The sequence below is a fragment of the Volvox carteri genome (genome assembly GCF_000143455.1).
Source record: "Volvox carteri f. nagariensis unplaced genomic scaffold VOLCAscaffold_1, whole genome shotgun sequence".
NCBI lineage: Eukaryota > Viridiplantae > Chlorophyta > Chlorophyceae > Chlamydomonadales > Volvocaceae > Volvox > Volvox carteri.
This window is the reverse complement of record NW_003307545.1, coordinates 2216841-2232143: the sequence shown is the minus strand read 5'-3', so window position 1 is coordinate 2232143 and position 15303 is coordinate 2216841. Positions and strand designations below refer to the sequence as shown.

The 15303-nt window shown below is 56.7% G+C and overlaps 3 protein-coding genes across 3 annotated transcripts in view; 2 read left to right on the top strand and 1 right to left on the bottom strand.

Annotated features, from left to right (window-relative positions):
• Nucleotides 1-1151: 1151 nt before the first annotated feature.
• Nucleotides 1152-4725, bottom strand: VOLCADRAFT_86041 (uncharacterized protein; the record flags this gene model as incomplete). Its single annotated transcript, XM_002945709.1, has 6 exons — nucleotides 1152-1510; nucleotides 1945-2179; nucleotides 2321-2868; nucleotides 3280-3963; nucleotides 4253-4390; nucleotides 4608-4725. The coding sequence occupies 6 exons, from the start codon at nucleotides 4723-4725 to the stop codon at nucleotides 1152-1154; spliced, it is 2082 nt and encodes a 693-aa protein (XP_002945755.1).
• Nucleotides 4726-5025: 300 nt separating this feature from the next.
• Nucleotides 5026-7557, top strand: VOLCADRAFT_127351 (uncharacterized protein; the record flags this gene model as incomplete). Its single annotated transcript, XM_002946063.1, has 5 exons — nucleotides 5026-5178; nucleotides 5441-5993; nucleotides 6146-6254; nucleotides 6742-7133; nucleotides 7398-7557. Exons 2-5 carry the CDS (start codon nucleotides 5947-5949, stop codon nucleotides 7555-7557), a joined length of 708 nt encoding a protein of 235 aa, XP_002946109.1. The 5' UTR covers nucleotides 5026-5178; nucleotides 5441-5946.
• A 1230-nt stretch (nucleotides 7558-8787) lies between these two features.
• The window catches only part of VOLCADRAFT_127379 (uncharacterized protein), a gene marked incomplete at both ends in the record, with an annotated part of 14078 nt that continues 7562 nt past the window's right edge, over nucleotides 8788-15303 (top strand). Inside the window, 9 exons of the mRNA XM_002946062.1 lie at nucleotides 8788-8911; nucleotides 9116-10277; nucleotides 10557-10704; nucleotides 11143-11259; nucleotides 11782-11873; nucleotides 12183-12302; nucleotides 12858-12996; nucleotides 13588-14142; nucleotides 14931-14969. Coding sequence (XP_002946108.1) covers nucleotides 8788-8911; nucleotides 9116-10277; nucleotides 10557-10704; nucleotides 11143-11259; nucleotides 11782-11873; nucleotides 12183-12302; nucleotides 12858-12996; nucleotides 13588-14142; nucleotides 14931-14969 — 2496 coding nt within the window. The remainder of the gene's footprint in view (nucleotides 8912-9115; nucleotides 10278-10556; nucleotides 10705-11142; nucleotides 11260-11781; nucleotides 11874-12182; nucleotides 12303-12857; nucleotides 12997-13587; nucleotides 14143-14930; nucleotides 14970-15303) is intronic.

Sequence of the window (15303 nt, the reverse complement as noted above, 5' to 3'; positions counted from 1 at the left end):
CATTACTGCCCACCAAATGCGGGCTGAGGTAGAAAGTAAAGAGGACATATTACCCTGCATCATGTACACGTATACAGATGCATGCGGCAATGTAGGCCGGCGGCTGATGAACCAAACGACGGCCAAACCCGGAATGCTCAAACTTGCTGTGTATTGGTGCAGAAAATACAAAGGATTGGCAAAACACAGCTAAAAATCGTGCGGCATAGGATAATCCTGCTCGCAAGGTATCCACCGTAAATATCCCCATACAGTTTCACGTACCTTAACTACCTTTCCTGGTGTGCTGTGACCCCTCTTTCGGCGGCCCAGACCGACCTCCTCGACTCGCTGACTCACTGCCGACTGACTCACCCGCGCACACAAGTACACACTGACCCTAGTTCACTAAGTCCCTCACCGTCCAAGAACACAACACCAGCGGTACGAGCTGCGTGCTTGCCTCTCCCCACTTTCCCCCTGGTCAACTCAACCACTGTCAGCTGCCATACAACCCCTACTGCTAGAGAAACCCCCATAAACCAACATCCGACCATACCTCGCGACTTAGCTCCAACTCCACTGCATGCAAGGGAGTTTGTATGCTTCCTCCTTGCCTTGCCCACTGGATGCCATACGTAAGTTCCTCGCGGCAACACCCCTCATAAGACCTACGTATCAATTAGACCCTATACCGTTTGCGCAACTAGGTTCCGGAGCTGTGGGAAGTCGGCACTTTGACTGACCATTCCGCACAATCCGCGTCTGAGGACCCCAACTACAGAAAGAAGTTGCCGTTGCCGACACAGCAGAAGCAGCTTCCTCACAGCTTCCTCCTCCTGCCTACCTGGTGATGCGGCTTGCTCGCAGCCGCAAGAACATGCCCACTGGTCAGACCTTAAGCCACAGCAAGGGAAGAGCGCCCTCCTGTGCGATTTTCCCCTTACAAGGCATTAAAATCACCGTGCCAGGGCAGCCACAGGTCACAGCCCAGGCGGCACAGTGCCACCCCCTGATGTTCCCACCGATCCACCAGGCATCATCCCAAGCACTGAAGCACCCCCCCGATCCCCTCAAGGACAGCATTCCGCAGCCCTCCAAACCCATCTGCAGCAGCAAGAGTTACAGTATCACCAACACCACGACCACCAGCATCACCACCGACATTATAATCAGGCAGATCTAGGCTTAGGCTTGGGCCTAGGCAGCGCAGGTGGCGGTGCCGCGCCGCCATCCTCGTCGTCCACGGCGACGGCGCCACGGGCCATGCCCGTCGTGCTGCGCTGTGTCGGCAACGGAGGCACCTGGCCGTCGCCGCCTCCACCACCGCTGCGCGTCCCTTTGGCCGTCAGCTCGTCAGCGGGTTGGTTGAACATAGACTGCAGTGCGAATTGCGCCCGCATCCGGGTGCTCGAGTCCAACTCCTCATCTTCGTCTATCCCCTCCAAAAGGTCCCCCAGCGCCAAGTCGCCGTCGTCATCATCATCATCATCCTCCACCACCTCGTCGTCCTCGTCTTCTCCGCCGTCGCCTGAACAGGCCAAGGGAAGGCCGCACCATCCCATCCGCACACGTGCATTTGGGTGATAGTGCAAAACATGGGCAAGGGACAGATGTGGGTAACAGCAACATGGTGATGCCGATGATGCAAGGACGGGAAACAGGAACCAGCTGCCGATGTTGCCGATGATACAAAACTGCTGGGACTGCTGGAGAAAGGCGTGAAAAGGGATCGGAGGCTGGGCGCGGAGCGACTGGAGCCGCCTGACACGGGAAATACCCTCCCCAGCCCCAGCCCCAGGGGTGGGGGTAATACGCAAAGGTCGGAAAGGCAACTGTAGACGTACAGAGCGCGAATGTTTATGTACGTAGGCGACAATTACATGCAGGAAACAAAAGAATGTGTGTATGTGGGAAAGGGGAAAGAGAGAGCACACATGCTGTATAGTATTTTCACCGTCTTACCGGCCTTTCGCATAAGGCCCAGACCGCGCATGTCTCGCAGCAGCTCTTCTAAATCCTCCTCCTCATCGCCAGCACCCGCCGCCTGCGCTTCCGCCAAGTCCTCTTCCGTCAGCTTCTCCGCGGCAGATTCCAGATCCAAATCGAGATCCAGATCTAGATCCAACTTATCGAACTCAGGCACGTCCTTGAGCAGCTCGTACAGCGCAGGATCGCTTGTCTTTAGCGTCTCCAGTACCTGCGCCGTAAAAGGACAATCGACATAAGTAAAGCACTGACATGCAGTACAATAAGATGTATGACTTTGTGCCTCAATTTGTGATGTAAGATGGGACAGAACCGCAGCGGTTCGTCACTCCTTGTACGGCAGACGACCCACCTGCTCGTCCGTCATGTCCCGGGCGGCAGTGGCAGCGCCTCCGTCGTTCCCCTCCTCCGGGCCGCCGCCGTCCTGATCCAATTGTTGCATCAGCTGCCGAAGCTCCGAAACCTCCCGCATAGCTGCCCCGACCGCGGCGTCCCCGCCACCGCCGTCATTATCATCACTATCGTCTCCCAAACCCAAATCTAAATCTGCCCCGAGATCCGCGAGATCCCCTTCCAGATCCAAATTCGCCAGCGCCGCCATCAGATCCGCCGCTTCCGCCTCCGTCAGCTCGTCCGCCATGCCCTCATCACCAGCGACGGCGGCCGCAGTCCCCCCGCCACGCTTCGACGCGCGTCGCAGCCACTCCGCGAACTCCTCTTGCGCACTCAGGTCCCGCTGCAGCATCTCCGTGACGTCGCCGGCCGTCACCTCCCGTACGTCCTCACCGCTGGGGTTAAGGATTGAAGCCAACAGGGAGCGGGCCCGCTGCGCGTCTGCCGGCAACTCGGACTCCGGGGGCAGCTGGTCCGCCAGGGCGGTCAACTGGGCGCGGAGGTCCGCTGCGGGAGAGGAGGAGGAAGAAGAGGGTATTGCTGGGGTGGAGCGGCAGGCGGGAATGGATCAGGGTTGAGCTGCAGCACGAGCCGGTCCATAACACCGTGGGTTGGCCGGCAACGGTCCAGTGGTCGCTGCCCACGGCGGATTATGTGTGTCTGTGTGTGTGTGCTTATGTGTGTGTGTGTGTGTGCGTCTGTGTGTGTGTGCCAAGCAGGGAATACCGCTTCCTGCTGATGTCAAGGATTTAGTTATACCTAGCGTGTGGCTGGCGGCGGCTGTGGCTGTGACTGCGTGCCGAAGTAATTGTGCACAGCTTACGCAATGCGCGCATAGATTCAAAAACAACTAAGCGGCTTCCATTCCGTCGTGACGCACAAAAATGGGACCCAAATCCTCGTAACCTTATGACCCACCTCCCATAGCCACGGACGCAGTGCTCGAGGCCGCTGCCGCCGCTGCCGCTGCGGTGGCAGCTGCGGCCGCGTTCGAGGCCCCAATTGCGCCTCCTGCAACGTCAACATCGCTGTACGACGAGCCACCCGCCACAACCTTCTCATCCCCAGTCCCCGCGTCTCTCCCCTGGAGACCTGCCTCCGCTGACCTAGGAACAGGAGCCGGTGAGGAGGCCCCACCGCCATCGCCGGCGGCAGCTCCTTTCATCCTCTGTAGCAACCGCTGCCGCCGGTCGGAGCCTGCCGCCGCAGCCGCCGGCCCCCCAACCGCCGCCTGCGGCGCTGATGTGTCGGTTACGGGTGCAGGACTGCTGCCGCTGGCATGGCTGCTGCTGCTGCTTGCATTATTCAAGCTACTACTCCGGGCTTCCCCAACGTTCGAAATCTGATTGTTTACCCCGTCAGATGTGCTGATGGTGCTGGGACTCGGTAGGGTGCCTGCAGGGGTGGGTGCCGTTTCTGACTTCGAGGTGCTGGTGCTGATGGTGGGCCTAATTAGGAGCTCCTCGGGGGTCAATGCCCGTGTCCGCATGGCGGGGGTTTCCACAGGGCTGAAGCTGGGTAGCACGGGACCGTCGGAGGGGACAGCGGCGGCCGACCTCTCCGCAGCTGTTGTTGCCTTTCGCCTGTCCTTATCCCCGGCATCTGCAGGCGTGGTAACATGGGGTCGCGTGTGTTGCATCCATGATAGCGTGGGTTGCATCAAGGCTGTTGGAGCTGTAAGTTGCGTCTGTGTATGCGATCAGCATATGTGCTGAATGTGCCGAACCGATAGCTTACGGTAATACTGGATTGTAGGACAGATGCTAAGCCAGCAGCCGGCGAGCTCGATGCACATGTGTTCACACACTTCATTCGCCCACGTCCTTGGATAGCTGCGGATTACCGACCCCGTGTCTCAGTAAACTGTTCCGTTCTCTGAGGACCCGCTCACCGTTGGATCGCCAGCCCCGTTTGCCACTCTTCCGCTGGCGCCGCGAATCGTCTGAAATCCAGTTGCGCGTCTTGTCCTGATAAGCTTTTTTTCTGTCGCGGCTGCGTTGAGCCCAGCTAAATTGCTCTTCATCCTCTCCTGCGAGGCCCAGAGCAGTAACGGAGAACCGGTGTTGCTACCGAAACACAATATCTGATAGCGTCCGCTTAAGCAAACCTCATACAACACATGCATATACGTCTTGACTTAAGGAGATTTTGATATCGCCCTATCTTGCGCAAGGAAACAGACCCAAGCTCCTCCCGCCGACAAGCTAATACAAAGGCGGTTGAACATTCCCGCGCTATTTACAGACCTTCGAGTCCTGCAATCTCTTCAGCCGCATCAGGGTCCACAGGCTCGTACTCAAAGTACACGCCCTCATTCTTCTGGTTACTAGCCTTGGCATGCGGCACTAAACTAAGTGCCCTCATCCCACGTGTACACACAAATGCAACATTTCTACTCCAGTGCAGCTGCGGCCTCCGCAGCTGCGATGTGCATGGCAAGCACATCGTCGGTGATGCCACGACGAAATAGTTGATTTTCAGGAAGTAATATATTCATGTGCTAATAAGGAAATAGCATAATGAGGCAAAGGAGCCACCAAAGGCAGGGAGTGTTTTGTTCTTGTACGGCCTTTATTTTCCCTGGTACGGCGTGGCGGGAGAACGAGAGCCTGAGCCACGAGCTCTATAATGTAAAACGATGTTTCCAATTCTCCTGCAAGCTATCGGTCTTCTGCAGGATTTACACCCTGTAGAGAAGTGCGGGAAAGACAGTCAGTACCGCTTAACACGTATTTCAGCGCGAGCATTGACGGGCCTGTCCATCCACTTCAACCACGACCGCGCTGTACGCGCGATGCTCGCAAAAGATCGGCCCTGGTACGTTGGCTTGGGGCGGTGTTGCTCACTTGCCTTGGCGCTCAGCGGTACGCACTAGGAACGCTAAAGTTACCAACTTAAAACGCCGCAGGGACTTGCATTTCTTTCGTTTTGTTTTCAGAGTGGATAATGGGGTTGCGCAGTTGTTGCGTAGGTGCGGGAATACCCGTTTGTCAATTGACTGTATCAGACGTCCATTGAGGGGGCCCGCGCGCTTGGATTTGATGAGTTTTATGTATAATATCATCCGGGTTTTTCGTAGGAACATCTCTACGTAAGAAGAAGGCTGTGCACGAGGAGAGCAATTCAAACAGCACGCCAACTTAACGCGGTTATCTTTTTGGGATTGCAACAACACGCAATTCCAATAGTAAGCCGCAAGCCTTCCCTTTAAAGCCATCCCTTTGACAGTCCGGAAGCAGCTCCAGTTTTCCCGGGCGCTACCAGCGAGGCCGGCGAAAACGCGGCTCAACAGTTAACGCGGTTTGGAACACCTAAGTCACATCCGGATATTTATCAGCCCAACAGCTGAGGCCCAGCTAGCTCACAAGCCGGCCGGCACGTCCGGCCGGTGGCTTAAGTGCTTTGTCAGCTGGGCCCCTTAGCGTGGCTATGCGCCACACACGGTCAGGATCATCCTTGCAGGGCATGGTCGGACATTCACATGGATCACAGCGAAATTCGCAGCGGCAAGGTCACGCAGCGCATCGAGGGCCCTTTCAACTTGACAGCCCGCCCCGGCCAAGGCAGCATCGCGGCGGTCCATCTATGTCTGCAGAGCGCTTCCTCCTCATTGTTGAGGAGCTCCAGTCCAAGTGAGCAGTGGTCAGATGGTAGCCGCAGCAAGGTTTTCTCTTGTGCACTTACGACGCGTAAGAACCAACTGTGATTTACTGTAACACGGTCGCGCACAATCCTGACACCAGGTTGTGAGGGCTTAACATGCCTCTCCTCTCCTCCCCAACAGAGCGAATGAGCTTTGGGAAAGGGAACAGATGGAGCTACAGCGCGGCGCTGAGCTGATGGTCATTTGCTGCAGCCCGTCGCCACCAAGCCCGCAGCAGCCACAGCTGCAGGTATGCATCAACGTGAATCTACTCCATCTTTTTGCCTGCGTACCTTTTGAAACGTTTTGCTGCAAAGGTGCCATGGTTCTTATCGGACATGGTTCTTTTTTGGGCGCCCTAACCTTTTTAGCTCCGATGTAAATGCAGTATTGGTCCTTGCTCGCATCATCAATAGCACCACCTCATGCCGCATGCCTGCATATGCTATGTTCCCTTCTCACACATGCCTGCAACGCCGAGTCCTGTGTTCAAACTAACACCAGAACATCAACGCCGAGTCCTGTGTTCAAACACATGTGATGTGTTCAAACTGGTGCTATAAGGTGATAAATGATCGTAGAACTGACAATGTGCTAAAGCGGCCCAGAAGCCTCCCACTCTGTAACATTACATTACATACATGCCACGCCCCGTACCCATCCTTGACCGGGCTCTGGATCTGGACCTGGATGTGCTCTCCGTTCGGGCTTTCCCTGTCCGCTTGCCACCCGAACAGACAGACGTAATTTCGTCACCCGTCTACCCGTTTGACCAGCCGGCCCTCCTCCAAGCCCACGCGCATCTGCTCCACAGTCCGTCGCTTATCCCTGGTGCTCATGGCTTCCAAAGCCCGAGCTGGAGCAATGACTTCAGTGCTATAGCCGCCTCACTCATACTGCCCCCTGGGCCACACGCGACGGACACTACGGATGAGCCCGGCGCCAGCGGCGCCCTCGCGCAATGCGGCATTACCACGCTGGGCCCAAGCAGTCACAGCGGGGCAGGCCAGCAGCAGCAGCAGCCTACGGCCTGGCAGCCACTGGGCACGCTATATGACATCGAGGCGCACGTCACGTTTCCGCAAGGTCTACCTTGCAGTGGCAGTGGGGGAACCAGCGCAACCGCACGGTACGGTAGTTTGGGTGCGGGTGGGTAGTGTGGAATGGATACTGGGTGGACCACCTGCCAAAGTTTTTGGGGTGCCACTCACTTCAACAGAGAGCGTGTATGGGTGTATTTTCAAGGCCAGAGCGTCCTGAAATGTGTCGCATGCTAATAGCTAGGTACTTTCATTTATCTCGCAACCCTTGTTGGACATTTAAGGCCTCGAGGCAACAGACCCATGTAGCATATTAGCATGTTCCTAACCCTCTCCACCTTCCCTGAATGCAGATCGGCGAAGGCGAGGTTGTTAGAGAGGTTCGACGGCAGCGGCGGAGCAGGGACCGCCACAGCACGACAGGCGCAGAATGTGGACCCATTTTGCTGCAGCTTCACGCCCGTGTCAGACGACTTCCTGGGGTCGCCAACCTGGGCACGTGCGTATCTCTAATCCATAGGCGCAATGCGGATCAGACTGAACGGCATTACCGAAACCTACATACCGAAACATGACCCGACAGCTCTGCCTTCATGTTCTTAACGACGTTGTGGAGAAACTATTTCCATGCATCGCGTGATGAATGACACCTGAGGACTGCTGGTTTTCGTGCGATGAACGTTTTCGTCCCTGTCCACAGTCCATAAAGTATTGGGTGCAGCGTACACACTTGTATGAGCACCACGATGCGTGGGGTTTATGGTCATGGGCGAAGTTCAATGGCACCGTGTCATATGACTCTTGGGCTTTCCGCGGATGAGCGTTGAAGTGGTGCGGTGTGCAAGGGACGGGAGTCTTCACGTAGTTAGGCCAGGAGAGCTTTACAGGGTACGTTGATTGACGTGCCCCGTAGAGATAAACAGTTTTGCAGATGTTTTCGTAGTGATTTGTACATTTTTTGCGCCATGACACAGGCGCACAGCAAGCTGTTATTGGACTTCAAATTGCGCGCGCGTCGAAAGACTGACATTGTTGTGAGGGTGGAACGCTAATGACGTCTCTCGATAGGTCGTATCTCCCGAGCGCATATCGGTTTTGGTTTTCGTCTACACCGATGGTCTTAAAACATGGTCAATGTTTATGGTCTATTTGTTGATACCTGCGTGGGCTGTTAAGGTATGTCCCAGTTGATCGCCTTCAAATTGTCATAGGTTGAAAAGAATTGGAACTCGGCGGGTGGATATTCCGGCGTCGTTCCTTCAGTTCTCTTCACAATTGCATAAGCATAACCATATCCTTAACCAAACGGGAGAATGTCTCAGGCTCTCAGCGCAACCATTGTAACTGTAAAGACTCGGACTATACAATCCAACGACCGTAACGACTCTGTAGGTCCAGGTTACTAACATGGGCTAGCTTTTAGAGATTAATTCTTGAAAGTGTAGTAATGCGTTAATCGTGGAAAATTAAGTTTTCTTTGACAGATGATAGAGCCGTGACAGGAAATGTTAACCGGCCTCTCCCACCCGGCGACAAGACGAAAATCCGCAATCGTTGATTCATCGCGTAGCATCACTTTATCACGATGTCGTGCTGTATGGACGTTTGCGCTGGACAGATGCATAGGGCAAGCATGTTGGAGCCGCCAAGGTGAGCGCATGCTTGGCAATAATGTCTACGAGAATAACTGTATTATTTTCCATGTGATAACATCTACGTGGCAATCCGATTAATTGAGCGGAGATGAGTTCTGGGATACAGAGTATTGGCTTCGGTTTCCTTGATCCAGGCGCTCACTGCACGCGTTCAGCTCGATTTGCCGTTCTTGGAGGATATTGGAGGAAGGCATCCGTCCTTAGCGATTTCGGTAAGCTCTGGCTTGTAATGCACGGGTACCCTACCTTTCGCCTGTTCATTCTGGTGCATTGCACCGAATGAGAGACCTACTCCAGACAAATATTATTATTTTCTGGATGCGCACCACGCGCATCACCGTCCTCCCCGCCTCTCCACCAGCCGCACCGGAAGCACACGCACACACCCCGCTACTCCTGCCGCAAATGCCGGGCAGGTCCCACGGGCTCAGCCACTTCACGGCGTCCATGCGCACCAGCTTCTGCAGCCACAGCCGCAGCCTTAGCCACAGAACAAGGATCACAGGGTGGCGATGGCGCAGGGCCAACCGACACGGCTGACCCAGATGCCGTCCTGGACGGCTTCGTCTCCGCCTTCTCACTACCCCGCCAGCAGCTCCGCATGGTGTTGGAGCGACAACCCGGGCTTCAGCGCGCCAACCCACAACTCCTGGCGCAGCGTATCGACGCGTACACACGCGCCACTGGCCTTGACGCCTACCAGCTGCTCTACATGGTCGCCCGCCAGCCCACCTTCCTACGGCTCTCCCCATCCATGTTTAAGGAGCGCTGCGAGGCACTTGCTAAGAGCCTGGCCCTGGGCCTCGATGACGTGTTGAAGCTGCTCGTATCACAGCCGGCGTTTCTGGAGGTCCAACCTGACTCGTTGCGGGCAGTTTCGGGGCGAGTGGCGGGAGAGCTAGGGGTGCGGCCAGGAGCCGCGTTGCGGGTGCTGGCGCGGCTGCCGCCGGGGGAGTTGCGCGGCGTTTTTACGCGGCAGCAGCCAGGGCTTCTGCGGGAGCGACTGACGGGGCTGCGGCGGATGCTGTTGAGGATGTTCGGGCCGCGGCGTGCAACGCCGGAGGCGGCGCTGCTACTGGTGGCGCGATGTCCGCCGCTGCTGGCGCTGCCAACCAAGTACGTGGAGTCGTCTCTGGCGGCTCTGATGAGCATTCCGCCGACGAAGGGCGCGATGACTGCAGCGGCCGCCGCAGGTGGCGGCGGCAGCAGCGGCAGGGTTCGTGGCCGCTCCAGAATGCTCCGCGCCATCCTATCCTGCCCCCATGTGCTGACGTTGCCGCCAGAGACGCTTCGAAGCCGGTTCGTAATGCTGGCAGCTGCAACGCGCATCGACATGCCGGCTGTAATTTCGATGCTGCTGTTGCAGCCACGCCTGCTGCTTGCTGACCCGGCACGAGTACGGCAACGGTTGGAGGGGCTCACCTTTTCGCTGATGGTGCCGCGCAGCGCAGCACTGGACATGGTTGTACGGCAGCCGCAATTGTTGCTGTACACCACGGAGTCGCTGGCGGAGAACTGGGCGGGACTGCAGCAACTTTTAGGTATAACGTTTGACTCGGCACTTTCCATCGTGACAAGGTGCGTGCCCACCACACGCGCGTGGCTGTCTAATTGGGCCAGCTCAGATGCGAAAAAGAGGTAGTTGAAGTATATGGCGACGGGTCCGGGCCCGTGCAAAAGCATCGGCCAATCCAGTACCAAGCGCCAACCAGATGCGCATCGGGAACATCGAGAATCAGCAACCTCGAGAACTGTAAACGAGTACCAAGAACAAGGAAAGCGTAAAAGCCCCTCCCCACTTATGATGCCCTTTTGCACCGGGGCCCTATTACCCTGCAACGCCCCGCGGCCCCGCAGGCATCCCAACATCCTGTGCACCTCCCCGGTCAACCTGACCTCCAAGTTGGCCGCCCTGGAGTCCATCTTTGCGCTGCCCCGGCCCCGGGCTGTGCTGCTGGCGGTGGAGAAGCCGATCATCCTCACCATGTCGGAGCAGCGGTTTCAGGTCTGTGTGTGTGTGTTTTGCTTTTTATAAAGCAACAAGAGGTCCCGCCTTAACGAACCAAGAGGTGTGTGCGGCCCTCTGTGCGTATGTATGTCTGTTTTGTCGGATGATGTAGCGGGTGGTGCAGCTGGCGGTCGTCCTCGTGATTTTAGTGGTGACGGTGATGGTTGCCATAGTGGCGCTGGCAGTAGCAGTGGTGATGGTGGTAGTGGTGGTGGTAGCGATGCTGGTTTCCAGGAAAATGCCGTCACGTACTTTACACGACCCCTGTCTCTTTAGAGGGATGTCGTTTTTGAGTCTGGTGCCCGTCCCTTTGTCTCCAGTTGGTCTGCAGTTGGTGTTTTAGCCCTCGGCAGCTGTTTGCTTGAACTTGGTGGTTAAAGACAGGTCCACCCTGCCCGCTTGGTGTTCCCATTCGTATCGGATTTGGGAACACAGAACACCTTTCGAGTTTTGGCGCCGATTCTGGCGCTGCCCAGCCCCGCGCATCTGGGCCGCCTGGTGTGTCGGGAGCCGTACCTTCTGCTGGAGAGCACCGTACAGCTGACGGGCAAGGTGAAGACGACGATGTGGAGGGAAAGAAGGCTCGGAAACTTGCAAACGTTCAAGGAGTATAGACAGGGAGGGAAAGGCGAGGAACGTTTGAAGACAGTGGGGCAGCTTGGATGTAGTGAAGGTGTCTGAAAATAGTGGCAACGGATTCGGATTAGACGCCGGGGCGATGGTGGGGATGGGGATGGGATGGGGGTGGGGATTGGTCGAATGGGGTTGAGCCTGGGTTGTGACCCGCCGGGCTGAAAGAGATTTGATGGAGCGGACGAGGAGGGGAAGGTTTGGGCTGCTAGGGCCGGCGAGTGAAGGCAGGCGGCGCAGAGGCAGGCGGACATCCGCGCCCTCCGACACTTAAAAGATGCACAGACGAGACCAACTGAGAAGTTCACCGTCAGGCAGGGAATACATACAGATCCGGCAAAGCGGCAGACAAATAGACAGACAGACAGATATGTAGACAGGCGGATATACATTTGAGCGCCGTGAGGGGCTTACTTTTGATTCCGACTTTGATCACCCGGGCAGGTGAGTCTGGCGGCCTCGCTACTGGGCATATCGGAGAGCGATGTGGGCGGCATGTTGGCGCGTTCTCCTAACTTCATTACCAAGGAACTCAGGTACGGATACGAGTACGGTGCTGCGCTGGGACCTTCATATTCATGTATGCGGCCGTTTATGTATATATTTATTAGTGTGTGTATGTATGTATGTATTGTCGCCCGCCCGGTTCCCCCTTACGCCACACTTGTTATTTTGCTTTGGGCACCAGCAACTGAGTCTAAGTATTTTTCAGTTTGCACATGACCCCCTGTCTTTCCCTTTCCGCGTCGACAGGTTTCTAAAACCCTAAAACCTCCCTAAAACCCAACCCCCTTTTCACCCGTCACTTTTCGTTCCTCCGTTCCTCCTCCCGGCCCCTCTGGCAGCTACTGGCAGACCAATCTGGACACGGTGACGGGGGGTCTGGGTGTCAGCCTGGAGCGAGCTCGTGAGGTGGCGGTACGGCACCCGTACCTACTGGCCGCGGAGCCCACGGAGCTGTTGCGGTGAGCTCTCGGGAGCTGATTTGGGTTGTGATTGGGCTGGGAATGTCGTTGCGTCGCGTGCGGATTTATGCTGTATGGCGAAAGTATCTTGTGTGAATGAAAACGTTGGAAGGAGCAAGGGGGGCTTTAGAGGAGCGGGGTGGAGGCATCGCGGACTCAGGGGGTAGCAGGGCAGGGGTAGGGCTGGGGATGGGGATGGGCAGGGGTAGGGCTGTGAGCCTTAATACACTGTCAGGGGACCCTCCCGTGCCTCTGCCTGACGTATTTGCTTCAAACGTGGGCCCCTGACGGACACTTTGCCTGCTTTATTCGCGCTGGCCGCTGCGTTAGCTCTCCCGTCTGCGGGTATTGGCATTGGCAATGGCCTGCGGGCCCCTCTCTTCTTCTCGTGGCGTTATCTCAATCACCTCCTACCCTAAGCGCCATGCTGCTCCGTCATTCACATATGCGCTCCTTTGTCTGGTTACATGGTGGCGACTGCGTTGTCGTCGTGGTGGCCGTCATCGGCGGCGGCGGCGACGGTGGCTTTCGGTTGCTGTGGTCGTTGTGTTGTAGAGTGGCCTCGGCCAACATGGCCCTGGTCCGCAGCTCCCCCGCCTGGATGAGCGCACTGGAGGGGGCTGACGCGGAGTCGCTGTTCAAGTGCCTGGCGGGATTCAACGACCGTAACCGGGAGCATCTGCAGTACCTGGCGGTGGGTCCTGGCGGCCGCTTGGGACGGGATGAAAAAGTCAAGGAAAAGGAAACATCCAGCAACATCTGAACGGTGGTTGGGTGTGGAGGTCAGCCGGGGGATGGGGAGGGCTGAGAAGTACCAAGCGGGTCCTGGCAAGGACTAGATGCTTGGACGGCGGTGGAAAACGCGAGAACTAGGAAATATCCTGGAAATATTGATGTTTTCCTTCTCCGCTTCCACCTTCAAACCCCTTTGGGTAGGTAGGCAATGAGGGGGCCGGGAAGGAGGGCTGCTGGGGGTGCTGGAGGATTGAATGCGTTGTGCTGACATTAGACTAAGCTAGGGGGGGAAAACGTAATAAGTGTGTCCCCAAACGCGCTAAAGTTGGCGGATGGGTAGTTAATTAGGTGGTTGACAGCTGGGTGGGGTGACCTGGGCAGTGATGGGTTCACGCACGCCGCCCGTGCTGCACGCGTAGGCCCACTCCCGGGGCTTGGCTTTCCAGGAGCCGCAGACGTTCACCGCTGAAGCTAGATCACCACGTGCCATGTCGCGGACTATTGTCTTACGTAGCTCCTTGCCATACTGCGCCCTTGCCTGTCATACCAGGATGCGGGGCTGCAGTCGCAGGTGTCCTTCCTGCACCCTGTTATTTGGGACCGGGTTGCATTCACGAAGCGCTTCCCGCGCTTTGCGAATTGGCAGGCGGAGCAGCGCGCCGCCACTACGGCCCGCAACGGCTTGCCGCTGCCGCGACGGCCACCCGCATGGCCGCCAGCTCTCAGCGCTGACGCCGCCGCTGCCGCTGCCGATGCTTCCGGGGACGCGTCTGAGAGTGCCGAAGCCGCTGAGGAGAACGAAGTCGAGAACGGGTCCGAGCCTGGCGTCCAGTCCGCCGCTGAATCGGTATTGCACATTGACGTACGGAATACGGTTGCCGCTGTGTTTTCGGAGGCAGCAACAGCAAGTGATGACGTGGTAGATTCGGAGCTGACAATAGGCAAGCAGCAGCAGCAGCAGCAGCGGCATTTGGATTTCGCAAGCGGAACGGCGGGTGGGTTTGATTTGACGGATGGCAAGGAGGTGATGATGGCTGTTGGCGGCGGCCGCGGTGCAGGGACAGGACCAGCGGGGATGCGGAAATACATCCCTAGGCGACGACAAGTGAGGCGCATGCCAAGCCTGAGTAGTTCAGATGAGGAGGCACAACAACAGCAGTAGTGGCAAGCGATTGGTAGATGCATTGGTGTTGGGGGATCACAGCAATTGTGGCAAGAACGACTGGCGAGGGTGGGTGTTATTTGTCTGGATATGCCTTTTGGTGTTGGCCGCTTATGGGTTGACAGCGAGGTGGGCGCGCGGCACGAAGGTTGTGCCCAAGGGTCCTGGCCAATGGGAAGGTTGCGTCTTTGTTCTGGAATGGGTCAGAGGCGCGCGGTGGGCACTGGCTTAATTAGCACTTGGGCATAAACTGGTAACAGTTGCCGAGTGCAGGCGAACTTTGGCGCTGATCCAGCTTAATTGCCAGAAATAACAAAATAATCAATGACCCAAATGTTTCCATGAGCCGGCTGGCGTCCTTGGCAGAAAGTAGTCATGGACAAGTAAAGCAGCAGCTAGGCGTCGTATGAAGTCGTGGCCCATGTAACGCCGCTAAGGCGGCCCTTGGCTCACCGGGCCAACGGTATCGTACCAACGGTACATCCAAGAACTATTCATAATCTTCCAATACCAAACGGTATTTATCAATACCACCTTTTTATCGTTGGATAATTTCCTTTTTCGCAACTGCTTGCCAACTGCAAGCTTTGTTACAATTTTGGTATCTTAGACCAACCGGTCAAACGACCTCGGAGTCAAGCACTCCATCGCTTCCGCAAACACATTCCAACTTAAGAAACATTTTCTATCTGACTTACATGGCGAGCCCAGGGAATACCATGCGCACCCAGTCGGCGAAGGCCGACCATGAGCGCTATCAGCTGCGCCAGGTGAGCCCCTCTAGGGCAAAGGAACTGGTACAAAAGGTCCAGGAAATGTATGAGAAGTACGTAAGGCGTGCCCAGCGTAAGGGCATAACACCGCCGTCGCGCATGTTTGACAAAGTCAGACAATTCTGCGACGAGCAAGGCTATCGCTCCGCACTAGGCTTCCTAATGGAAGCTAATGAGGAACTCTCCTATGTGCAGAAAAGCCGCGAACTGCGGGAGCGTTTTAGCCACTGCGGCGCATGACGCCGACAACAACGCCAATGGAGCGCACGACCCAACAGGTCCCGGACCCTCGCGCCCACGTACTGCGCAGCCAACTGCTGCCGCCGCGGAG